Source organism: Gymnodraco acuticeps, unplaced genomic scaffold (genome assembly GCF_902827175.1).
Source record: "Gymnodraco acuticeps unplaced genomic scaffold, fGymAcu1.1, whole genome shotgun sequence".
NCBI classification, from domain to species: domain Eukaryota; kingdom Metazoa; phylum Chordata; class Actinopteri; order Perciformes; family Bathydraconidae; genus Gymnodraco; species Gymnodraco acuticeps.
The window spans coordinates 221,761-248,081 of record NW_022990805.1 but is presented as its reverse complement, the minus strand read 5'-3'; the positions used below and the strand labels follow the sequence as shown (position 1 = coordinate 248,081).

The 26,321-nt window shown below is 43.6% G+C and overlaps 1 protein-coding gene across 3 annotated transcripts in view; it reads right to left on the bottom strand.

Moving 5' to 3' along the window:
* Window positions 1-26,321, bottom strand: part of sorcs3 (sortilin related VPS10 domain containing receptor 3) — a 309,125-nt gene that overhangs the window by 189,402 nt on the left and 93,402 nt on the right. The window contains exon 1 of one of the 3 annotated variants that reach the window (XM_034232801.1): window positions 5,421-5,941. The exons of the other annotated variants lie outside the window; for them this stretch is intronic. Coding sequence (XP_034088692.1) covers window positions 5,421-5,477 — 57 coding nt within the window. The 5' untranslated portion in view covers window positions 5,478-5,941. Of the gene's footprint in view, window positions 1-5,420; window positions 5,942-26,321 lie in introns of those variants that run through there. 3 annotated transcript variants of the gene reach the window in all.

Genomic DNA, 26,321 nt, shown 5'->3' with positions numbered 1-26,321 from the left:
GTCTGCAGCAAGCGGACGGCAGGAGCGGGGCTGTCAGCATCAGCTTGTAGATGGTATTTTAAACTCGATGCGCTCTGAAACTATGGGGCGGCCGAGGACAAAAAATACACGTTAATTGCATTAAAATAATTAGTGGCGTTCATTTTTTTTTGCGTTAACGTGTTATTAACGCGTTAACTTGACAGCCCTAATAAACACCAAATCCCAGCATGCATTGCGGCTAAAACATCCAATCAGCGAGCTTAAACCATAGCTGAGGATCTTGGGTAATCGCTCGAAATGCCTATGTCTGTTTCCGGTTATTTTTATTTTGAAATTCAGTTCCTGACGGACGCCAAAAAAGCCCGAGATTATGGAATTAAACCAATAAATAAAAGCAAGGATAATTGTGTGTTATTGGTGAGTAAATAACAGTGTTATTTTGAAAAGAATAACAAATTAGAAGGAAAAAAAGATTTAAAAAATACAGATTTCAGTATTCTGAGGCTCTGAGCCCCATTTATTTTCCTCACAGACGGCAACAAAAGTCTGAAATTATACAATTTAAAATAAAAGCAATAATTGTTATATTGAGTAAGAACATGTTTTTATGAACCACACAGCTTCCGGTCTTCCACGACCCGACCGGAGAAAAAGACGTGCTGCAGGCACGAAACACATTACCAGTAGAAATACATTGCTTTTCAAATCGTGCTGTGCAACACGAAAAAAAGGGGAAAATCGTGTTGGTGAACACGAATCAATAGATGAGACTGGGTTGACCACACACACCTACAGCTCCTAAAGCATAATCAGGCTGTATGTATTTTATTATGTGAAGCACTAAATGGTTTTAAAAAATATCGACTGTTTGTAGATATCTACTAAACTAAAGCAAATAAAGAGAGTAGGCCTGTTATACTGAGTGATATATATTATACACACTGCTCTGCTTTCTGCACGGACCTCACAGCTGTTCTCTCTGTAAACATCGCGTTGCGAGCAGTTAATAAGATAATATCCAGGGGATGCATGCAGAGCTGTCATTGGCTGAGATAAGACCGGCCGTGCGTCACCACACTTTGAAACATCTCTGTTCCCGGAAATGCATCCGCGGAGGAGCCATGGAGGACCGTGGAGGACCCATCAGTGTATCCTCGGTTATAGCTCCTCCAGAGAGCCTCCTCGACGCTCGATCCTCGGAGTGCATTTAGAGAAATGAGATGTCCTTCAACATGGCGCGCTGAAATTCATTTCCGGGTCGCTACCAGAGGACCGAGGAGAAAGGGCCTACATGTCTGTCTTCTTCTGCTATTCCCTTTAGTGTTTACTTCCTGTCTTTCTTCCTTTGTTGATTTGTCGGATGTCCAGTGCTCTTACTTTTAACCTCTTTCCTTCTCTCTCTTATTGCTTTTTTTCTTTTCTTTACTGGGGACAGTTCAGCAATCATGAATCCAAAGTGTCATGCTCTCCGTCAATATTGAGTATTCCATGTGTTTTCTGAATGAAATAAACAATGTTTGTTGTCCACAACTGATGTTAAATCAACTACACTGCTTTCTGCGGATGAATATGACTGCATACAGTCCCATTATCGTCCTGAGCAGCAGTGTCTAAGTGAAAATTAATAGACGTCTGTTATGTCCAAATTGACAAATCAGAATTGAGTATTCAACAAAACTGTGAAATAGATATTGTTAGGACATTCTGGCATATACTAGTAATATAAAAAATGCTTAAAACTTCAGATGAAATTGAAAATTGATTTTGTTTTTATGTGTACTACTTTTGTTGCACTGCCATGGCTTATACCTATATGCAAAGCATCACAATGAGCCACTAGGTGTGATGTTAGCTGCCATACTGAATGATAGGCTGATGGATGACTCATATACAAACAAAAAAATACCTAAATCTGTTCTGTTTTTATTTTGTACTTTCAAGCAATTTTGTTCTCCCTCCTTGGAGTGTTTCCTGCATTAGACAGTTCCACACCGTAACACATCAGCTGCATTCTGTCCTAATTAGGCTTAACTAACCAACAAAAAAACATTGTCTTTTACAAAAAAGGGAAAACATTTCAAGTCTTTGGTTTGTGGAAGAAAACTCCAGCGTTAATATTTACAGTCACCATTTGCATTGCTATTTTAGGCATTTCAAGAGCATGCAGGACACCAGCCAGGAACATGTCCGATTTGCTAATGTCTGCCTTTCCCATGGTGCATCTGTCTTTCAAGCCAGCACTTCAGGAAGTCAAGCGAAGCAAACACTATCTGGCTGTCCGTGGAGCCGGCACTGGGGGTTAGAGCTTATCGCAGTGCGAGCGAGGGATGCAATAAAAACAAATACTGTGTGGACTCCCTCACTTTATCCCATCATGCTGTGCAACGCAGACAAAGATAAAAGTGGAAGCAGCGGTGTCATTGACAAAGAGACTAGGCCGACATTACACTAAAAGCAAAAAGACTCCAAGAATAATGAGAAAAGTAGAAAAACTAGCCAAGTAGTCCAGTTTTCTTTGTTCTACCCCATCTGATGTTTTCTCATCGTATCATTAATACATGGAGGGTTAATTCAGTTGGAGCCCACAGTGACAATCTGGAAGATGTTCAAAGAATTTCAATTTCTCTGAGGGCGCTGTGTTTATAATAAGAATGTAGCCTTGCATCTTCACTAATTAGAAAACAGGGCTACTGTGTGTACGGGAAGCAACTCATAAAATACGATGAAAAAAATGGACTGAGTAGCACCGAGTGTCACTACTACGATGTTGTCCAATATAGCCTTTAAACAGTATTGTTAGTTGAAAGCTATTGGAAAAGTTATTTGAGAAGCTAGGGTCATAAGTAATCACATATTCCCTCATTAGAAGACAGTTTAGAAGATACTGCGCACCACAATATTGCTGTGTGTGTGTTGAGCCTAGTGGATGGCCTGTCTAAAGTCATGTTTGCCCCAAGCTAAATCCAAAAAGCTCTCATTTGAATACACCTGCATTACAGAACCAAACGCAAATCGATTCAGGACAAAAACAAAAAAAGGCAAGAAATGAACAGAGAAAAATAACCTTTTTGTAACTCTATTCTAATTACATAAAAAAATATGTAATCAGGTTTTTGTTACATTTATAAAAAATGGTTATTACGAGCAGGATTATAATGTTACTAAAAAAACAAAAGAATACTGTGTGTCTTATGAAAGGAGCAGGATGAAATGTTTCTTTGTAAGCTTTAACGCTCTGTAGGCTAAATCTTTAAGTGTCTATATTCCTACTGCCTGAATCTGCTTTATGGTTTTCACTTTTTTTTTTTTTTTTTTTTTGGTTCATTTGTTTTGTTTTTTCATTTGTGAACCCAGAAATAGTGTGTGTGAGTTTAACTATATGTATTAAACATGGATGGAGCATTTTTTGTTATCTCAGTTTATATGTTTGCTTTAATGAGTATGTGCTCATGTGTTTCATTGTTGATGGATAGGCTACTAAAGGTTCACTTTTGAATAAAATATCTGAGCAGGACACATTTTTGCTACCAAATATTTTGGTTTCTTCTTCTTTTAAATGGCATTGTTAAATAATCTCACACTTTGTAACATCTAATAGATATTTATGTTCTCTTTAATTGATTTGCATTGCATTTTATATTGAGGTAATCCAAAAGTAAATAGGTAAAATTACTTTTATATTGTGACACTCAGATTAGGCTACTCATTACATTTTTACAGGTAACTAGTCATTGTAACAGAATATGTTTTTAAAGTAACCCTATCAACCCTGTAAACACGTTGCTTCCTTCTATATATATATATATATATATATATATATATATATATATATATATATATATATATATATATATATATATATATATATATATGAAGATCAGAAATTATCCTTTTTTAACAGAGAAAGATATCTTTCTCTGTTAAAAAAAGGATAATTTCTGATCTTTTTAGAAGGTTTTGAAGTTCATAAGCACCAGCCTTTGATATAGAGCTACAGAGATGAAATGCTGGTCAAGCGAGTAATCATATCCCATTTATGATTGTTCTTGAACTTCTTCAGTGGGTGTTTAACTTACTGGGTAACTTTATGTGGATAATGAAAGTTATTTTAAAGAGGACCTGTTATGTTTTCGGGATTTTTCCCATTCCTGTAGTAGGTTATAGTCTTAATGCATGTAAATGTTCTGCAAAGGCGAAAGACTCCTATTGTTTACTTTTGTAACATAGTGACATCACTATATAACACTCGCTTCTGTTGGCTAGCACACCAACACATTGTACACGATGGCCCAATCCCAAACCACTCCCTCGACCCTACCCCTCCGTGATGGAGTGAACTCCGTCCGTAGCCACACTCGCAGCTCAACGAGGCTCCCTCCTGTCAGATGGAGGGAGTAAATACAGCAGCAAGCTTTGGGACGGCCTCCCCTCTCTCCGGCAGAAACAGGAAATGCCGTAACTGTATGTAACAACGGTTTCAAATCAGCATCTCTTAGACAACAAGTTTAAATGAATGACTCAAATAAAACTCCAAACATCTTTCATTGTGTTTCAAAGCTCTTTTAGTTTTAAACCTGATGTTTATAAGCTTCTTAGTTTTTGCAACAGTCTGTAAATGTACACAACTTTATAATAAAATGCACACATTTACCTTTTTCTAGACTAAACACAGGTATGATCCTAAGTTAAAAACATATGAGGTAATCATGAGGTTGTTAACATCGCAGTTTATCAGTGGATGTTTGCTGGAACTACTTGTAAACAGCGTGTTTCCTGACGGACACACACAGCGTGACTCCGGTCAGGTAGAGACCGGTCTCAAGTCAGCACCGCTGCAGACTCGCTGTTTGAGGGCTTGATAGCCCACTCCCCCTCCACACAAACTCGTTGGTTTGGAACAGCCCTCAATATGGCGAACCCTCCGCGTGAACGCGCAAACGGAGGGGTAGGGTGTAGGGGGCGGTTTGGGAATGGGCCGATATGTTGAGGGGAGGGACACTTCTGACGCATCTCTAAACATTTGACCAATAACAACAGAGCCGGCTATCAGACACAAGTACGGGCACGAGCAAAAAAAAAAATAGGACTCGAGAGCACAACCAGGCAAAAAGGTCTTTAGTCAAGCGTTTAATCCAAAAGGTAAAAATTAAAATAAATTGGCGGAAAACTACTAAAGAAGCTACAAAAAAAACAACCAACTAGGTTGGTACAAATGCTAAGCAGCTAGAAATGAGGTTACATTGTTAACATAGGTTCAGGAGCATGGCCACGCCTAAAAACTCCGCCTCAAACCACGGCCACCCCTATTTATATCTGGCAAAACTTCCGGCCACTGCTTGTCTCCATCCTCTCAAGGACCGACAGGCAGACCGTGATTCACGCCGCGCGTCGTCACGGTTCAAACAAGCTAAACGCTACCACGAGAACATTTGACTCACCATGAATCCCGAACTGCTGATCATCTCGCCGGAGTCAGATGAAGATCTCTTCGACATCGGCTACCCGCCATCCTCGGGTCAGCAGTCGGATCTAAGCCAAGCATTCAAACGGAGCCGCTTGCGCTCGGCAATCGGTGTCCCACACACCAGCCGCCACCGCTCCCACTCAAGCTCCCCCAACGAGATACCTCCAACTCCAGACAGGTCCCAGGCTTCGTCTACTCCGCCAGCGAGGGCAAACAACCGGGGCCACAACAGGCACAGCCAGCTCCAATCTCCCCACCACCGGCAGCCCCCGGCCACTCGCAGCGGCGCACTCGACACGCCTCTCGGACGGAGCCGCGCTCCGAAACGGAGCCCGAACTACGGAGGTGGACAGTCATTCAACTCCAACGTTTCCTGAGAGAAAATGGCATCCACTTTCACCGAAACGACAACAAGGCTAGAATGTTCAACCTCTACAAAGCCTACAGCAGCACAACGGCAAGAACGACAACACACACAGCTCTTCCTGCTCCAGAGCCAACCACTGCGCAGCGCGCGCGCACCACGGGTCGTGACGTCACAGGCCTCCGTCCTCCTCCACGGACACAGCCCGACTCACCAGCACCCCCTGGTGGGGGCCAGGTCGTATTGCCCTCTGTGCCTGCGCTCTCTGTGTCTGACATGTCGCAGCTCATGTCAACCTTTCTCTCATCCCTGTGCTCACAGGCTTCACAAAATCCCCTTGCACATACATCCCTTCATCCCTTCTCTACCTTCAGCAGTCCACAGCAACCCAGCTTCTGCTTACCTTCCTCCTTTAGCAGCTAACCCCGTAGCAACAGCGCCTCACCCAGTAACCCAAGGGGCCATGCTACATGCTAACCCATTAGCCGACTCTTACCCAGTACCTTCTTTTCCAACTGGCCTATCCTTTTCCCCCTCCCCCCAAATGTTTTTCCTCCCTGTGCGACCAGCTACACTCTAGCTACAGCAACACCACTCATCCAGCCAGCCTCCTCAGTCTATCGCCCTTCCCCTGTGTCCCCCGTCTTGTGCCAGCAGATTCTCCTGGGTAACTACGTAGACTTGGCTCAGCTACTACAGCCATCAATCACTGACACTAGCCAGCCCAGGGAAATGTAGACCAACTTCGGTTTAGTCCAGCTGCGAAATCCATCACTAAGTCTAAGGACTTAACCCCCGCAGAGTTTGCCCTAGCTTTCTCCCTTTACCGCGAGGTAATCTGCTCAGTCTATCACACACGCAAAACCGAGTTAGATGAGTACCTCCTCATAGAGCTCGACATGGCCTTACACTTCGGAGGCTCAGGTTTTTACACCTACCATGTCCACTTCGCTAGCCAAGCCGCCGGCCGCATCAAGCAGTTCAACCAGGGAACATACTGGGGCGCTCTGGACTCCAAGCTTTACTGCCGCATCTTTGCAGCACGCGCATCCCTCTCTTGCCAATTATGCGGAGCCCCCTCCCACCCGGCCTCAGCATGCTTAGTCAGCGCCCCGCCACCCCGCTCACTCCCCTTTCAATAGAGGTAACGCCTCAACCTTCAACCGCCTATCACCTGCCGCACCCCCACCTCCCATCATCCCCAGGCCCGCAAACAAACGACCATCAGCCAATGCCCCCGCTTCAAAGGGCGTCACAGACGCGGAAGACCAATACTCTACCAGGGAGGCAGGATGGTGTGTAACAATTTCAACGACCTAGGCTGCTCTCTTTCTAGCTGCCGCCTCATGCACATCTGCTCTTTCTGCGGTGGCGCTCATGCCAGGAGCACCTGCCCTCACAACCCAACTACACCAACAGATTGACTAGCACGGCACCTCAGCACACCCGTCAAGGTAAGCAACCTTGCTACCGCCTTAGTAAATCATCCAAATAGACAGTTTGTTTACTTTCTCACCAGTGGCTTCTCCCATGGTTTCCACCCAGGCATAGCAATACTGTCTGACACATCTCACATCTGCCACAACCTTCAGTCCACTTTAACAGAACCTCACACCGTCGACACCTTACTGGCCAAAGAAGTCAAAGAAGGGTTCATGATAGGCCCATTCGATAGTCCCTCCTTTCCAGTGTTCCGCATCAGTCCAATAGGCATAGCTACTAGGAAATACTCCGGGAAAAAGAGGCTCATAATAGGCCTGTCTTCTCCACACGGCTCAGCCATCCCGAGCATTAACAGCGTCATTCCAAGCCCAGACTTTTCGATGCAATACGCAAACATCGACCACGCCATCACCCTCATCCGCTCAGCAGGCCGCAGAGCATGGCTCTCTAAGGCAGACATCACCAGTGCATTCAAGATCTTGCCTATTCACCCAGATTTCTGGCGTTTCTTCGGAGTGTACTGGATGGGAGCCTATTACTTCTCAGTACGCCTCACATTCGGCTGCAGAAGCAGTCCCAAAATCTTCGATTCCCTTTCAGAAGCTCTGTGCTGGATCTTGACAAACAACCACAGACTCCCCTACGTGCTCCATCTCCTTGACGACTTTCTCATCGTCACTCCACCATCCTCACCCCCCTGACACGGGCTGAGCACACTCATACAAACATTTTCAGACCTTGGCATCCCTCTGTCTGAAGAGAAAACCTCAGGGCCTAAAACCTCTATCGAGTTTTTAGGCATCACCCTGGACTCAATGTCTTTCCAGGCTTCTCTACCCTCAGAGAAAGTACAGCGCATCACTCTCCTCCTGTCAAATTATTTACAGGCAGACAGATGCACGAAACGGCAGCTGTTAGCCCTCCTCGGCCACCTAAATTACGCCATCCGCATAATACCTCAAGCAAAACCCTTCTTGTCCAACCTGCTGAACAGAGCGGCGTCAGTTCCTTCCATCCACGATCGACTAGTTCGACGACGCATGCAAAATGGAAATGCACCTTTGGCAGGACTTCCTGTCCTCGTGGAACGGCATCTTTCTTTTATGATGATTTCATTACCAAACCCGAGGATATCCAACTCTTCACTGACGCAGCCCCCTCCATAGGCTTCGGCGGCTACTACGCAGGGAGATGGTTCTCATCCATCTGGCCCCCGGAGTTCACAGCTCTCAATTCACAGGCGCTTTCTCCTTCATCCGCACTTCACGAACTATATCCCATCATCATAGCCGCCATTCTCTGGGGGCACGAATGGTCTAGGAAAGCCATACTCATCCACACCGATAACAGCGCAGTCGTAGAGATCCTTAACAAAGGCCGATCTCGCTCCCTAGCCATAATGCAGTTCCTCCGCAGACTCACCTAAATCTCTGCCTAACACCAGTTCATCCTCAAAGCAGCACACATCCCAGGTCATGAGAACGGCATCGCTGACTCTGTCTCGTTCCCAATTTCAGAAATTCAGAAACTTGGCCCCAGAGGCGGATCTCCATCCCATACCAGTCCCACCGTATTCAGCCACCACATTCAACTAAACCCACGACTGGAACTACTCTCACACACTTCACGGGAAGCCATCCTCAACAGCCTCGCCCCAAGCACCTTGTCAGCCTATCTCACTGGCTGGAATTGCTTTAACACTAGAACCGCCAACGGGTACATTTTACCCGCAGCTGTTTTTTTATTGTATGTAACTTTTTTTCCATAACATATTAAAGTCTCCCAGTCCGTGACTTTTCCTGAAAGTGTGTTATATAGCACCCTCTGTTGTTAAAAATTGTCAATATGAAGTCAGATTGAAAAAAATCGCCAAAATAATTGCCATTTATACCCATATCCGCCAGCGGGTAATATTTACCTCATAGAAAATGCAGCGTAAACATGACGTGTTGCTATAGCAACGCCTTTTTGTCTACTGCGGTTCCTTATAGATAGATAGATAGAGATATAGATAGTGTAACATCTTGGAGAATACAAGATCTTGGATGACTGAGCTCACGTTGAGGACGTAATGCATGTGTGCAGGTTACGTGCCAGTTGAATAAAGATGGACACTCGGAATGAGAGAAGTAGTCCGCGTCGTCTGTTTATGTAGACAATTATATGTCCATAGAACAGAACATTACAGATGGATCGATAGATAGAGAGATGTGTACCTAAACAAAACACAAGTCTAACACCAAGCGTTTAAATCAGCACTGGTAGCGATATTTTATACTTCATGTGATCTGCACAAACTATATCATATGAAAAGCTGAGAGTCCACAGATTCTATTGGTATAAGTTTCATCCCTGTGCGATCAAAACTCACTGTTCTGTATGATAAATAAAGAACATTGTACCTTGCAAATCAATAACGGGTACATTTTACCCGTTGGCGGTTTTAGGTATACAGCGACCTCTGGCGGTTCTAGTGTTAAGGCATATCACGGCGCATACCAGCTACCATTCCCCACTCTGGACGTCATATCCGTCTGCAATTTCATTACTCACGCTCATTCCATCCTTAAGTGCCGGACATCCACTATTCAGACATACTTGGCCGGAATTAATTTCTTCATTAAAATAGCCAGCGGCCAACCATGTCCTTCTACGTCCCATAGCCACGTCACAATGCTCAAAGGCTTACGTAAGAAGGAACCCTCCCTCACAGCCAAACGACTGCCACTCACTTCCGACCTTCTCAGCCTCTGCATCCGTTCCCTACGCTCAGGATACTTATCACAAATGGTCGACCTTACCCTAGAATGCATGTTCCTGCTAGCATTCTTCGGCTTCCTGCGACGCTCCGAATTCGCACCCACTTCATCCGCCTACAACCCTCACCACCACCCCAGCCTATCCGACATATCCCTGCACACAAACGACTCCCTCATATTCACACTCAGAAGGCGTAAAACAGATCAGCTGGGAATTTCTTTCCCCATCCACATCTTCCGCCTGAACTCGTATCTCAGCCCATACGAGCCACTAACCAAATACCTCAGCGCAAGGTACACTGCACACGCAACGCCTCAACACCCACTCTTTCTTACCGAAACAGGGAAAATGGCCACACGTTTCTGGTTCCAGAAACACTTCCACAACGTCTTGCTTATTTCGGGGATACGCTCAGAACACTATTCGAGCCATTCCTTCCGCATTGGCGCAGCGTCCACAGCAGCGAGACTGGGCATCTCCGACCAAATCATCCAGGTCCTGGGCCGCTGGTCATCCCAAGGTTACCACACTTACATCCGTAACAATCTCAACAATCTCAGACGGGCACACGCTCAACTCAGTTCCATTTAATCCGACTCTTTTGGGGGCCCGTAATCAGCCCACGCAGATCATGCCGGAGACGGAACCCCCACTCTGAGTCTCCCACTGCACGGACCACAGCTCGTCCTCCCAGATCATCCCTTCACCCCCCTCACATGTTACTTCAATAAACTTACAAACATCACACTGTTGTGGCGTGGTTCCTGCTAGTGAACAATAGCTTAGGAGAGTAACATGGAGCACTTTCTGCTATACAGACAAGACGAACTGGCACCGACCAAGGAAACAGCACAGACTAAATACACAGGTGAGGAGTAATGATTAGGGACAGCTGAGGCTCATTGAGGCCAGGCAGGTGATTAACAGGGAGCGAAAATACACAGGTGAGGGAGTGAGGCGATCAGCCAGGGCCAGGATGTGACACCAGCCAGCTAAGCACTCACATTAAAGGACATAAAATGTCACAGTACAGCCACAACATACAAACATGAACCTGTATATGAGATGTATATGCCTTCTTTAAAGCTCTGCTAAAAGTGCCAAAAATCAATGTTGATAAGTCCTTAGCTCCGAAGTGACAATACACTGGGAAATTAGTGAGTGGGAAATAGGCTGATTTACCCTTTTTTTTTATACAAAAAAGTGTGAAAAACAAATGTTCAAACGGAAGAAAATATGATTGACTAGCTTGAGGCAAGGTGAACCGTGTCAACAACAACAGCTATTTTGGCTATTATGACATTTCCACCTTTCTCATATTGTAAAGCAGAGCTGTAATCTTTTATCATAATGTTCTACTAGCTCTGAATCTGAAAATGCATGAATTACTCTGAAAGATGAATCTTTTATACTATTAATCTACTCATCCTTTACCAGAGTCTGAATATGCTTTTTTTCCTCGTTACTATAGGCACATCATTTCTGATTAGAGGGACATATTACTCTTTATTCAGAGAACGAGCGACAGGAATTAGTTGAAGTCTGTCATTTTCATTTTCACTTTTTTTTCTTTCACAATCCCTCTCTGAGCTCTGGTAATTGTCTCCACTCTGGTGTCAGCAGAAGCACTAAAGAGGAGAGGAGAGAGAAAAAAGGGGGGGCTTTGGCTGCAGGGCTACTCGCGTTTCACAGGGATATATCTTCTCAGAGGTGACACGATATGGAGGCGGTAGACAGCTGATTAACACTAACCTCTGTCTTAAACTCTCGAAAATGTTTCTTGCCCAAGGGACATATCGACAAGTTGACTGCAGTGGATGGGAATTGACCCACTGGCCTTCCAATTGGTACATGACCACTTCACCTCACAGCCTAGAGGGACGAGGATGCACAGCATTTTTATCATTTGTTTCGCATTGACTAATTGAGAGGATGTCCCACAATTGATTGACAGTCGCCCTTCTAAGACTTGGCTTTCATCCATTGGCTGTTTAGAAAGCAAGAGAAGGCTATAACCATTAGCTGTGTTAGATGTCAATCAATCAACAAAGTCTGTACATTTATTTACTTTTGGGTGTACTTTTGGATGGAGGGCGATTCCCATTGGGTTTATTGTGACATAAACCAGAGTATAATTTGTTTAAATTGTGCAAGGAGGTGAATACGATTTGATACAACATAGTAGATTTACAAGAAATTCCTGAAAGATGTTGATCTATGGAAACATTCCCCCTAAAACCAAAAGAGGATAACCAAACAGACAAGGTAACAGCAGATGTAATAAAGGTTCACCACAGCACTTGCAATCATACACTTCAGCAAACCATAGAAGAAAGCTAGCTCTGGGCATTTGCAAATTGCACAAAGATTTTATGTAGATGATTGCTTGTTGGAGAAAAAAATCCATTCAAACCAAATATAATTTAAAGGGGACCTATCATGCAAAATGCACTCTTGTACATATTTTATACATGAATATGTGTGTCAGAAAACACAACCCTCTCTATTTTCCTCCATACCCAAATCTCTAAAAAAGGGGTTGCAACGGATCTGATACAGACTGATACAGATTTGAATTATTTTCTACGTCACAAAAGGGGTGCTCCGCTTATTGGTAAATTCTCCACCTATCAGGGGCATGACAGGTTGGGCCACGGCCGGCCATTGCTGCTCGAAAGCGCTGGAGACGCTGTAGTACATATGCCAGGCCTGTAAGTGGCGCTGTAGTCTGCCACAAAAGCAGCGAAGAAGACTTCCCTCGCATGGTTGACATGGTTGCCCTTCTGTTTATTCTCCACTGTGGCTCTTTTTCTCCCTCCCCGAGGCAAGCGTTTGCGCCTCCTGCTTTAAAACAAATGAATAATGACTCTATATAATCATATGTAATGTGCAGCATCCGCTTCGCGTCGGGCTCCTGATCAGCTTGTCGGTGTTCTTTTCCCCATAATGACCGGGTCACTGCACATTATCCCGCTTATTACATGGCCACATTCTCAACAAAGTAACGACATGACTCCCAATATTAATTGAAATGCTTTTATGGATTTAGAAAATGATTTTATTGATTTAAAAAATGGTTGTATGTAATGATTTAAATTGACATGCATCCGCTAAGAAAAGTAGTCCGTTGTTACTGTTTGAACTAACGTAGCAACGGCAGGAACTGCTTCGATAGTGTTTTTGAGGAGCTTTTTGATTACAGATTTGAAAACATCGTTGCTTGCTTTAAAAGTAGCACAATTCATTATGTCAAACCTTGGAAAGTATCTAGATATCCCTGCCCTAATGCCAAAGTAACTGGCAACTGAATATGTGTCGCCGTTTGATGTCTATGTCTGAGCCGCTGCGTAAAAAGGAGGGTTTCTGCCCCGTTACTTCTCTTCTTACTTCGATAAGAATAAAACACGGAGGACGGAGATCTCTTTTTCTCCCCCTCTTCTGACAAAGCATGCTCCCCTCTCCTGCAGGGGGGCGTGGTCAGCTGCAGCTCACAGAATCAGCCCCCTGCAAAAACAGCGCTGGAAAGAGCAAATAGAGCGAAATGAGGCCTGGCTAAAATGCAGGATCTGTTTGGTATTTTGAAAAAAAAACTATATTTATATACTTTATATGGCCCTACAATATATTGTTCAAATATAGCATGATATGTCCCCTTTAAGTTTCTTTACTTGCATGGTTTGTGCAAACAAATCAACCTGGAGTAATGTGTTGTTATTATTATGTATAAAAGTTTGAATATACATTTGTATTGTTATGGCTAGATGGACATTAAACTGAAATCTAAACTATCTCTTAGTATCGCTTTAACATGTCCAACATTGTCCCACACAAACATACTCTTTGTCCCACATGTGGCTTGTTGGCTCCTGGTCAGCCTTGTAACACCATACTGACACAGTGGTATGGTACAGTATATGAAACTGACGGTGTGTGTGTGTGAGTTGTTATACTTAAAAACTGCTCAGTCACTTAAAGCATATCTGAAGCTTACGCAGGTACCCCTTTCTAGGCACTGCTGACACACTAAAAGCTTCAGAAGTCTACCAGACGTTATTAAAATGCAATATGTTGTCCTTTTAGGGACTTGATGTTATCTATAAAAAACGTGATCCACTGGCTCGGGTACTGCTAACGTTGACATCTGCTGTGACAATGCTAGGTTAGCAGACACCGGAGTGCAGCCTGGCGCTACATCCATTACCGCTTTACACCTTCCACCTGACTGATCCACCGTGTTTGGAGACACACTTTTGTTGTTCTAGTCCAGACACTTGGTTGTAATGGGACAACAGTTTGCTTGTCTTTGCTCTGTCACTTTCTCTGTTTTCCCATGAACCACACTTTATCTCCTAAAATAAAGAAAACATAGAAGATATCTGTATTCAGAGTACTTGTGAGGTTGTCATTCCACAGTAGTGTTTTGCTGATGCTAACATCAGCATACCAACATGCTGATATAACTATACGGATCCACCCTGTTTTTATAACCAGAATTGGAGTCTACACGTGTTTTAAGTGTAGAGATTTGGTTATACTGGGACAACAGTTTGCTTGTCTTTGCTCTGGCACTTTTCTATACATCGCCTTAACCAAATTACTGCTATAATAATACAAAATAAAAATATGATAACAAGACCTGGAGTTTACAGCCATCTGCAGAAGTGCTAATGCTAACATCAGCATGCTAACACCCTTATACAACAATGCCGGCATAGTAATAATGAGTATGCATTGCATGTTCTCCATTCAGTTTAAGCATGCTTATATATAGTACAGTTTTCGGTCATAAGACAAAGTATTGAACAGTTCTAACGTTAAGCCTGATAATGGCACGAGATGAAAAAGCAAGGGGTTATATCTGACGAAAGTTCCGTTCCTCTAGACTGGCTTAAAAAAAGGCAAGTTACCACTTCTATATTCCATATGCAGCCATTTTTAAAAGGTAGAGAGGAAAATGAAAACATTTCACATAATATGATGTACTGTAATGAGTAAGGACTAAAATAAACATGAAGTTGCAGCTTATAGAGATATGTTGTTATAGTAATGCTTTACGGACAGATACCATGTCTACTCTAGATATTTTTCCTAGAGAGCGACAACTAAATATACTCGAGGAAGAGGCCATTTCTGTGAAATTGGTCCATCAAACTGTGAAGCTCAATAGAGAGCACTAACTGTCACTGCGGTGAAGTTGCAAAAGCTGGACTGGAACTTCAGAAAGCCTGTGTCTCAACTCATCATCCGGTGTAATCTCAGGTCATGGGCAGTAAGCACCGCTTTGTGCCAACAACAGTAGCCCGGCAAACAAAACAGTCGGTGCCATGTGTTGCATGGAGTGATTCATTTTGACATTTCTAGCATCCAGCATCCTCACAGCCAAGGCATTTCTGAGTCAGCTCAGACTCGAGAGTACGGCTCTGGTATGCAAGTCCCCAAACAATAGCCTGCATAAACACTAAGATGCTTAAAGGTTTCTTCAGTATAAATACACACAACACCTCTGCAATCTCGAATAAACAGAATTATGCAATGGGTTTAAAAGAGGCAGTATTGGTCACTAGAGTCTGCACATAATGTTTGTGTACTTGCATCTCTCTTTATATATTGCCACCTGTAATAATTTGAACAGCAGGAAATGCTCTCTTGCACAAGTGCACAGATAAAGATGGTAGACCATTAAGGCAATTGTTCTCATGGTACAATACGCAGCAAAGTACTTACAAAAGCAGAAATGTGCTTCATCACATTTCAACATACTCTCATTTTATCATACTGTATGAGGCAATCTCGGAGACTCAGATATATTTTCTGCCAAATATTGACACAAATACAATCAGCAAAATAGAAAAAACAAGGTATTAAAAGCCATCACAACAATCGTAAAATAGATCTCAGATGGGAATGTAAGCCTCTTGTTTGAGTGCAGTTTTAATTCCATTTCATTTAAAAGATGCATAGACCCTGGAACTATTCTGCCAACAATAGTGCGTACACAAAGGATATATAAAGTGTATCTGTCGGATGGTGTACTACATGATTTGAATGAGAGAAGAGATCCAAGGTAGTTTGAAAGCATCATGAGTAAAGCTTTATCAATGACCAACATGATATTATACTTATTGACTGTAAAGAGGACCATCCAACTGTATGAAAAGAGAACAATGCTGTGTATGAAACTAGTCATGAGGGATGATACACAGGGTTAAGCAGCCGAAGTGTTGATGGGGGGTAATGACAATAAATACAGTCATATATATATATATTTTGGTCATGGGATATTAAAGGGGACCTATCATGCAAAATGCACTTGTGTACGTCTTTTATACATGAATATGTGTCCCCGGTGTGTCAGGGAACTCACCAAGTGTCAGAAAACACAACCCTCTCTCTTTTCCTCCATACCCAAATCTCTAAAAACGGGGCTGCAACGGATCTGATACAGACTGATACAGATTTGAAATATCTCTGACGTCAGAAACGAGGAGCTACGCCTATATGGGCAACTCTCCACCTATCAGGGGAATGAGAGGTTGCGTGGCATGGTAACAGCATGGTAACATGACGCTCATGCCTCGCCCCCCTCCTTTGCAGGGGGGCGTGGTCAGCTGCAGCTCATTTGCCACAGAATCAGCCCTTGTGAAGACAGGGCTGGAAAAGAGCAGATAGAGCGATGGCTAAAATGCATGATCTGTTTGGTATTTTGAAAAAAAAACTTCACAGACATGTTTTATATAGGTATGGCCCTACAATATATTATTCAAATATAGCATGATAGGTCCACTTTAAGTCAAGTAAAGCAGCTCTCTGAGAGCTTCAGGGGCAATTCCACCTCTCTTAACCACACAGACTAGATAGTAAGGAAGATATAGGAGTTTATATGTAAGTTTCCGGGAATAACCTGAACTTGCAGTGGGTGTTTCACACTGTGCTGGCTCGCGGCGTGTTCTGAGGGCTGGCGCACCTGAGGCTGGGGACTGAGCACTCGCGGCAGGGGGGGGTTACTATTATTTTATTTTGGAAAGTGTTCTGAACTGATAGAAGACAATAATTCTAGGGTAACTTTTGACCTATGTTGCTAAGTTTAATCAACTATAAACCAAAGTGTTAAAGGGACAAGCCCATGCATTTGAATCATCGTCACCCCTGATGAGACATCTACAGCGTCTCTACAGTACAGTGCTCCATTCATTAGATAGATATGCAGGATAGTGCTGCAGATAATTGAACATACCAAATAAATCTTAGTGGATACAAGTACTACAATTGGCACATAAACTCCTTTGAGGTTAATCTTTTGAGAAAATCCTGTGAGCGATTCAAAAATCCAAGATGGCAGCCTGCTTGGAAATCATTGTTTTTGCGATAAAATCATTTTCACTTGCCCTATTTGAAAGATGTTGGGGTCAAATCATACATTTTTGACCACATAGAAACTGGATTGTATTGATTGATGAACATTTAAGTTATTATAAAAGCTTAAATACAGACTCTACAAAATATTGGATGTGTCAATGTAACCTCTAATCAGACCCGGCGCCAGAACAAATCTAAAGGGATGACTCTGTAGCCTCATCCCAATACCCCTCCTCGACTCCTCCTTTCCCTCACTCACGTCCCTTCCTTGCATCTTAGCTCCGCCTCCGTAAGATGCGAGCAAGAGACACGAGGAGGTGACGCGAGAGACACGAGGAGGTGACGCGAGGACAGAGGAGTCCACAGGTATTAATTGGGATGTCCTCGTTCACTCAAACGTCACTCTTAAACGAAGTCTGTTAATGATGACATGTGCACAGCTGTATCCCCTCTCATTGGGCTTAACTGAATAACCCTTTAGAACTGGCCCATTTCTGGTTAAATATTTATTTAAATGAATGAATCTTTCTCTTGTTAGTCAAGGAATTCAATGTATGATGGTTGGTCCTGCTTTAGTGTTCCATGTTGGTGTAAAATGTAGCCTACATTTAAATAAAAATATAATTATAGTAATGTGAAAGCCTTTTAGAAATGAATTGCACATAATAATTCCCACGGAGCTGTGAGCACTTATACATTTATGTGACGCTTTTCCACTCATCTTCCAGTTGTGGGTTTTCCTCTGTTGAAATCATAGACTGGTTGAAATGGACCAGCTGTGAAAGTGGGGGCGGGGCTTTTATACGCGAGTAGTGAAAACACTTCCGGGTAGTCTGCTCGCGTGTCTCCTCCCTCACCCCTCCTCGACTCCTCCGTGTGCATTTCAGCTATTGGGACGTCCTTCAAAATGGCGTGTCTTGATCGATTTCCGGGTCAAGTCCCGGAGGAGGGGAAGAGAGGAGTCGAGGAGGGGTATTGGGATGAGGCTTCTGTCGACTCCCAGGGCAGAAGCAACAAGCTTCAGGTTCAATAACCCACTTTAGCTTAAATGACTGGAGAAAGGCGAGCTCTTCTTGGGAGGCCGTTGCATTTATTTAGCTGTTCTTCTGTTTCACAAAATACATCACAGACCTCTGTTTTTCTGCTTCCTCGTTTCACTTCCAGAAACATACACACGTTCCCTCACTGTCGCTCTACCATCCACACACACACATGCACAAGCCACACCCCTCTCTCTCTCTCTCTTAAAGGGACAGCGATCTCATCTCACTCTGCATGACCCTAATATCATAACATGTGTCTTCTGGAGAATCACAGAACGGACGATCGTCCTTATTATTATGCCGTTTAAACCAATTATTGAAATGTATTTGTTAAATTCGGCATCATGTAGGCTAAGTTGCGCTGACAGGTCCACACACTGCTTCCCCGCAGCGAGGCTCCCCCCGCCCTCCTGCTGATAGTTCACGAGCGTCAAGCTCCTCAACCCCCCCCCCCCCCGTTGATAATTCTCGATCGTTGGCACGCTGATAACAATTTTTTTTGAATGGCACTTCATATCAAAAAGGTTGCCGACCCCTGCCCTATAGTATATATCAGTGGAAGAGTGTAAAGATTTTTGTAAGTTTTTCAAATGAAAGAAGAATTACACAAACACTGCCTGTTTACCTTGCAGATGCATTTGATGCACAATGACTTCATTTTTAGTCTGATCAATAACTAATTGACCTCCTAAATTAACTTGAGATCTTGAACACTATTTAGCTCCACACAAAACCACATTCGGTTGATTGTGTACTCTGAGCAATCAATTAGCCTGAATTAACTTTGAAGGACTCCACTTTTTTCACAGTATATGAAATATAACTTGTTTGTAATCATACTTAAACGTTGCTTGAATGAAAGCCCTTACATCCTAACATGGGGAAGTACAAAATAAATGTAAAAAGAGCTTTTACTTATCTAGCCAAGCTTCAGTGCAGCTGTGAGAGGCTTTACGTAAACCAATTAGAGGAAGAAGAGGTCATTCAGTAGCTTGGAGAAAAGGAGATGAAAGCCTGATTGGATTGGTTCATGCTCTAATTTTGACCATCCTACTTTTTACTTAGATATTCAATTGATCATAGAAGTGAAGAAAAGATGAGACTTGATGCCTGTTCTGTTCTGTCTCTAAATGCTAATGATAGAAAATACAGCAAACTCATCAAAATGGATTTCAGGCACTCAGATCGCTGTGTCCGTGGGATGCAGAATATATCCGAATGATGAAAATTGATCCCAATCTCTAATGAAAGTCTGTAAGAATAATAACAACATGAGACATGAGTTGCTTATCACTGAAAACAAGAAAATAAAGGAGTATGCTGCACAAAGAAAATGTAACACTGAACGGAGTCAAATGCTTATAAATACACCACTGCTGTTGATTTTCAGTTTGAACTTTACACGTGCCTTGATAAAAAATGTCCGTGTTTAGGATAGATATGACATGTGCGAACCCAATACTACATTAATTAATTTCTTGTCTAAATGTGGCAGCATGTGTTTGAAATGGGAAATGAGCAAAAGCTGTCAACACTAGATAGATTTTGTGATTCAGCATCAGAAACATTTTCATTGTCATTGCAAAATGTACAATTATATATGAACAATTACCAAACAAGGACTTGTTATGCTTATTTTTAGGTGCACATTTGGAATTGTTCCCTCCACTGTGACATGTTTCCATGCTTCAATGTTCAAAAAGGTCTTTATTTTTGTCATACCGCCTGCTCTTTTCACCCTCTGTCTGAAACCAGAGCCCAGTCTGCTCTGATCCAAGCCTGGATGTCAAAAAATCTACTTAAACTCAACAATAACAAAACAGAGCTCATGGTTGTGGCCCCAAAAACACTGCTCCGGAAGGTTGGAGATCTGCTCCTCACCATCGATGGCGGCTCCATCCACCCTTCCCCTGAGGTTCGCAGCCTGGGCGTCACTCTGGACTCCAGCCTCACCTTCAACTCCCACATCAGATCTACTGTCAAAACTGCTTTCTTTCACCTACGAAACATCTCCAGACTCCGGCCCTCTCTCCCCGACCCCGTTGCAGAAACATTAATTCATACCTTCATCTCTTCTCGTCTGGACTACTGCAATGGAGTTCTGTTCGGGGTCACCAGCAAAGCCCTGGACAGGCTCCAGTACGTCCAGAACTCTGCAGCCAGGCTCCTCACCCACACTAAGCCCTGGCAACACATCACCCCTACCCTCATCCACCTTCACTGGCTCCCGGTCAAGTCACGCATCCAGTACAAACTCCTCCTGCTAACTTACAAATCTCTCCACTCCCTAGCCCCTCCATACATCTCTGCTCTCCATCCAGCGCTCCAAGCTGAAAACATTTGGCAACAGAGCCTTCAGTGTCGCAGCCCCCCACCCTCTGGAATTCTCTCCCCTGTGCAATCAGGAATGCAGACACTCTGGACACCTTCAAAAAACACCTCAAACACCATCTGTTCACTCAGGCCTTTGGCCTCAACTAATATACAGTACTCAGCAACCTGTTCCTGTTTTTGTTTTCTTCAGCCTATGTATCTTTATTATTACTTTTTGTTTTGTTACTTCCCATTGTAAAGCGTCCTTGGGTTTCGTGAAAGGCGCTATATAAATTGAAATTATTATTATTATTATTATTATTATTGGCAAACCTCTTAGAGATTTGTCGGAAATATCTTGCTCCTTAGACTATCAGGCACAATGTGTTGGAGCGCTAGCCAATAGAGACGCCGGTGGTAAACAGTGATGTCACTATGTTACGTAGGCAAACAAAGGAGTCAAATGGAGGCGTTTCAGGCAGCTGGGTGAGAAAAGGGGGAACACCAAAAAGCATAAAAAGGCCCCAAGTATAAATTAGAATACTGGGACTTCTCTGCAGCACCATAATACTTCATCAAGGTATTTTCACAGATGTTGCTCTTAAAAATATTGCGCTTACTTTGATATTGATATTGCACTAGTTCATATTGCAAATTCAATACCATTTTAATTACTTATAAGGCCCTAATACAGACTGTATTTGTCAACTATTTTGTCACTAAAGGAACATGATTTACTTCTGATTACCGGATAGTTTCTGGTGCATACAAGGACAAATGTTGGCCTAGATAAAAAGTCATGTCACCTCTTAAACATATTTAAAAAATAAACAAGATAAAGATGTCGAACAACTACAGTAGGAAGCATTTGTTTAGATCATCTACAGTAGCAGCAACATCCGTTTTTTTGTATCAATACTTGCTATTGAAACAGGAAATCCATGATAAAAGAACATTTGATTTTCCCCCATTGTCTGTGTAATCTTTAAGTGTGAATAGTTTTTTCTTGCTGGTGGTAACAATCAGCAAAGTGCGCAGTCTTCCAGTCTGAGGAGTTATCTTTGTTGTCAGCATGAAAAACTAAAAAAATCAATCTGCACCTTGTGCTTTTGGAGCGTAATCTATTTTGTTACCTTGAATGCAAACGGAAAATGAAGCATTCTGTATTGACGCAGAGTATTAGGACCATTAGGTCTCATTAAGAGACTCCATCAGTGCCTGCCCATGTGCTGTTCTCGCCTTTTCTCAGGGGCTAGAGAGATGGTGAAGGCCTGAAGTGATCGTTACAAAGAGAAGCACATTTATTCTTTCTGTCAGCCGCTGAGACACAGTGGATGCTTCCAATGAATCTCTAATTCCAGAACAGCAAAGCGAGCCTGTGCTACTTCTGCTGTTGTTGTTTTTGCACCACAGGAAGAAAGGATAGAGAGAGATCAAGGGGGAAGAGGTGGGAACAGAGTATCCATTTGATCTTCTTTTTTCAAATTGATCAGCATCACAGAAGGCCCTTTGAAAGCAAAATAAGATGTATGGCTTCTGCATGTGGAGACATTTTTATTTATGGCTGCTTTATAGCCTTGGATAGCCTTTTTTTTTGCCTCCGCGCCAGCAATGTCCGTTTCCCGGGGGGCATTATGTTTTATGTTGGTCCATAGGCATAGGTACGGGATACCTTAGGACACCCAGAGGGTAATCTTTTTTGATTTAGCATAAAAGTCCACTTGGTTTCATGGTAGTCTAAGGTGGTGAAAGGTCAAAGGTATGTTTTGTGAAAGCTACCAAAGCACGTTTGGCCTTGACTAAGATGGCTTAAGCTAATATTGAAAACATTTCACACAAATGTAAATTGTCTCACATCATTGTAAATACACTTGTCCGGAACTTATTCAAAGCCATAAATCAGGAGATTTTCACTATATTTCACATTTTGTCGACTACTGAATTTATGACACTTATCATTGTTGCCCACCTTGAAATGTTGCTGATGCTATAGATGTGATGTGTGTGAAGCATCCATTGTTTGAATATCTATAATTAAATCGTATCTACTGTCATTATAGCGTTATCTACTGTCATGACTACAAACATGTGTACACAAACAAGTCATTTGCCCTTGATTGTGTCTTAGAGAGGCCCCATTATGCATTTGGGATTTTTCCCTTTACTGTAGTGTGTTATATAGTTTTTGCATGTAAATGGTCTGCAAAGGCTACAATCCCCAAGTTCCCTCCAGAGGGATTTTCTCTCCCACACACTGCCCCCCCTGCCTATAACGTCTCCATTACTCCATAGTTTACTTCCGTAAAATAATGACTTCACTATTTAACACTGGAGCTTATTTTGGCTAACGCTCCAACTCATTGTTTTTGATATGGTAAGGTTCATATCTAAGCAGTTGACCAATCGAAACAGAGCCATTCAGCTAATGATTCAGAGCAGACTGGGCTCTGGTTATATCTCTCACAGGCTCCACCCTCTACTGGACTCTATGGGTACTACCTTATCATGCAAGCACCCCTCCCGTTCCCGTCATCCTTTTCTCTTCAGCGAGCGAGCAACAACTGAAGCAGAGAAAGACGTTTGAAGAAGAAAGAGTTATCATACCTTCACGGAGTTGCCACTTCTAGAGACCCAGGCCTTTCCTTCGTGCCCTGGCTTAAATGGTGGGCGCCGATCTCCACCACCTCTGCTTAGAGTGTTTAGGGGACCAGGATATGGCCGAGGCGGTGCCATTCACGTTCGCCATTCACGTTCGCCATTCCAGCGGGGCGGATGGCTCTGTTTGCCGTTGTCGGGCACTTCCGGGTCCGGCGTCCATGGAAGTCCACCGCCCAGGGCTGTACTTCCCCCTAGGTGATGACCATGGCGGTGGCTAGAGATGCCCCCACCTCACCAGATCAGAGTGATTATTTGGCAAGGCCGAATTAGTAGCCTCGTCTGCGGTGTGGTCGCTGCCGCCGCCACCTGCCGTGTGATGTCCCGGGGGGGGGATCACGCCGCATGGCCATAGCCGTAGGAACATGTTTCAAATGGGGGGTGCTGTGGGGATGACACCAGGGCCGGTTTTGACCAATTTGCTGCCCTAGGCAAGATTTTAGCTGGCAATGAAAAACCTCTACAAAAGACCACTACACTACAAACAGAGAAACGTATTGATATGGTGGACAGCTTATATAAAAAGGCTTCAAATGTATTTAGTATTGCATGAACATGTTTTAATTGGGGGGTGGACTTCACATCCTCTAGGGGGGTCCGGGGGTGCCCCCCGGGAAGATTTGTTTTACCAGTTTAAAGTAAAATGCTTCAATCTGGTGCACTTTGAGCACCCAATTACTAGAGACTGATCTAGGGGGTACAACTCTAAAACACCCATATGAAAAAGATCGGTTTGCATTTTAATAATCAAATAAGTATGTGAACATAACCGATAACCTACCATAACCAATAACAAATAAATGTAGGCTAACTTGTTTTATTTTTGTGGTTCATGTATATCTTATTTTATCAGTTAACATTTATTTATTTATGCATATTTTTAAATCTCTCCAGTTTTAAACAATATTTTTGGTTTACTGTCCGATAGTATACATTGGAATGATTTCAAACCTGTTTTTATTTATCCTAATAATTATAAAGGAGTGCCTTGGAAATATGTGTTTACATAAATTGTGATCAAAACGTTTGAGACCCACTGAGACAACTTAGACTAAAGTGAACTATCTAAACCCTCAGAGTCCTTTACCTCACTGAGCCGCTCAGTCTGACAGGAGAGCTCTCCCTCCATATTATTGTAGAAACAGCTTCTTATATCCGTTAGCGCAGCAGAAGCTAACAACATTCCCCGCCGGTACCGGTGCACCCCCTCTCTCTATCTCTCTCTCTCTTTCTCTTACGTTGGCTGTGAGCTGCGGGCGCCTGATAAGCCAACATCCCCCACTTTCATCACTCACACGGGGCAAATGGAAAATGTAACCGGGGTGAAAAGGGTGTTATCTTTACTTAATTATGAATGTTGTTACATCAAGGCTGAAAATTCATTTTTATTATATTTGTATTTAATCTTGTGGAAGTGCAGATCCCCTGTCCTCCACCAGGGGGTGCTGCAGCACCCTCAGCACCCCTACTTCCCATGGCCCTGCGCATGGCACTTTCCAAAAGGACCGTGTTGATCTCCTGGGAGCCCCCGTGTTTACGGAAGGGCTCTTTGGATCGATCTCCTTGGTTACGTAAGGAGTAGTCGCAGCGTGGCTGGTTCTTGCTCATCCCCAGAGGAAAGAACACTGTCCCACACTCCCCGCCCCCGCTTTAAACTCCAGTATAGGAGCCAGCAGGTGGGCGCGCACACGTGAGTGGAATAAACCGAAGTGCTGTCAAAGTGCTGTCAAAGTGTTGTCAAAGCACTGTGCGGGTTCAAGAGACGCTATTGCCGCGGGCTGTTGTCAGAAAACACACCTTGCCTGGTATAATAGCTCCGATTAATGCGTTTTCAACGTGGGTGAAATACAGCGTTAATACGAGAGCACACGGCCCCCGTAAGAGTGGCCGCGGTGAGTTCAGGCATCTCCGCGAAGAACGGTGGGGTTACGTGTTGTAACCTAGTTATTGTGTGATGTGTGTGTGGAAAATGCATTCGGTGAAAACGATTGCATTTATCCCAGAGCAGAGTAAGAGGCATCTCTCTCCACAATGCCAGATTTCCCCATAATGTCCGTTTCAAGAGAGCGGGCCGTGGTGCGTTCAAGGACCTCAGTAGAAAATCGGCCCTTTCTGTGTCAGACCCCGATGAGCCCAGTAGTGCACGCCTCCGCCCCGCAGTGGGCATTGGACATGTCTGGCTCCTTTTCATCGGCTGTGCTTGCTGGGGCAACGCCGGACTGGTGAGGAGGGAGGGGGGCTGTGGGTCAGTGGGCATCTGACCCCCTCCCCGGGCGTAATGCGTTTCCCCGGGCCCCCGGTCCTGGGGGGCGTGACGCGCACTGGGCCCATAGGGGCTGGAGGACTATTTCCCCCTGCTTTAGGACAGGAGGGGGGAGTCCTCCACGTCATAGCACACCTTTGCAAGGTAAGCGCGTCTCAGTGTGCTCTGTCAGCCGCAGCCCCAACTTCTCCACGGTTACGACCGAGGGAGAGGTGAGTGAGGCACAGTGGCTGCTAACCAGAAAGCCGGTCAGAGACAGTGAGATGGAGCAGTGTTGTCGTGGGACGACAGCGTGTGTATACATCGGGGCTCTGCCCACTGTACCCATAGAGTCCAGTAGAGGGCGGAGCCTGTGAGAGATATAACGAGGGGTTACGTATGGTAACCCTTGTTATCAGTGACGTGCGGTGAGGTTCATGGCTGGTGAGGCACTGACTCTTTCAGAGTCAGATTTACAAATATTATATTTTGACCTTAATCGAAATATTCGGTTATTTTCAAAAGCTTTTTTAGTCTGATGCTTCGATTCATTTTAAACAGACCGTTCAACAAAAGGATACCCAAAATCTAAATATTGGATTGTTCTTTCTTAGTAAGATCCCATTTCATTAGAATTGGGGTCTTACCTTGACTTGAAGATGAAGTCCATGCTTTCCTTCTGGACAACAATCTCTATTA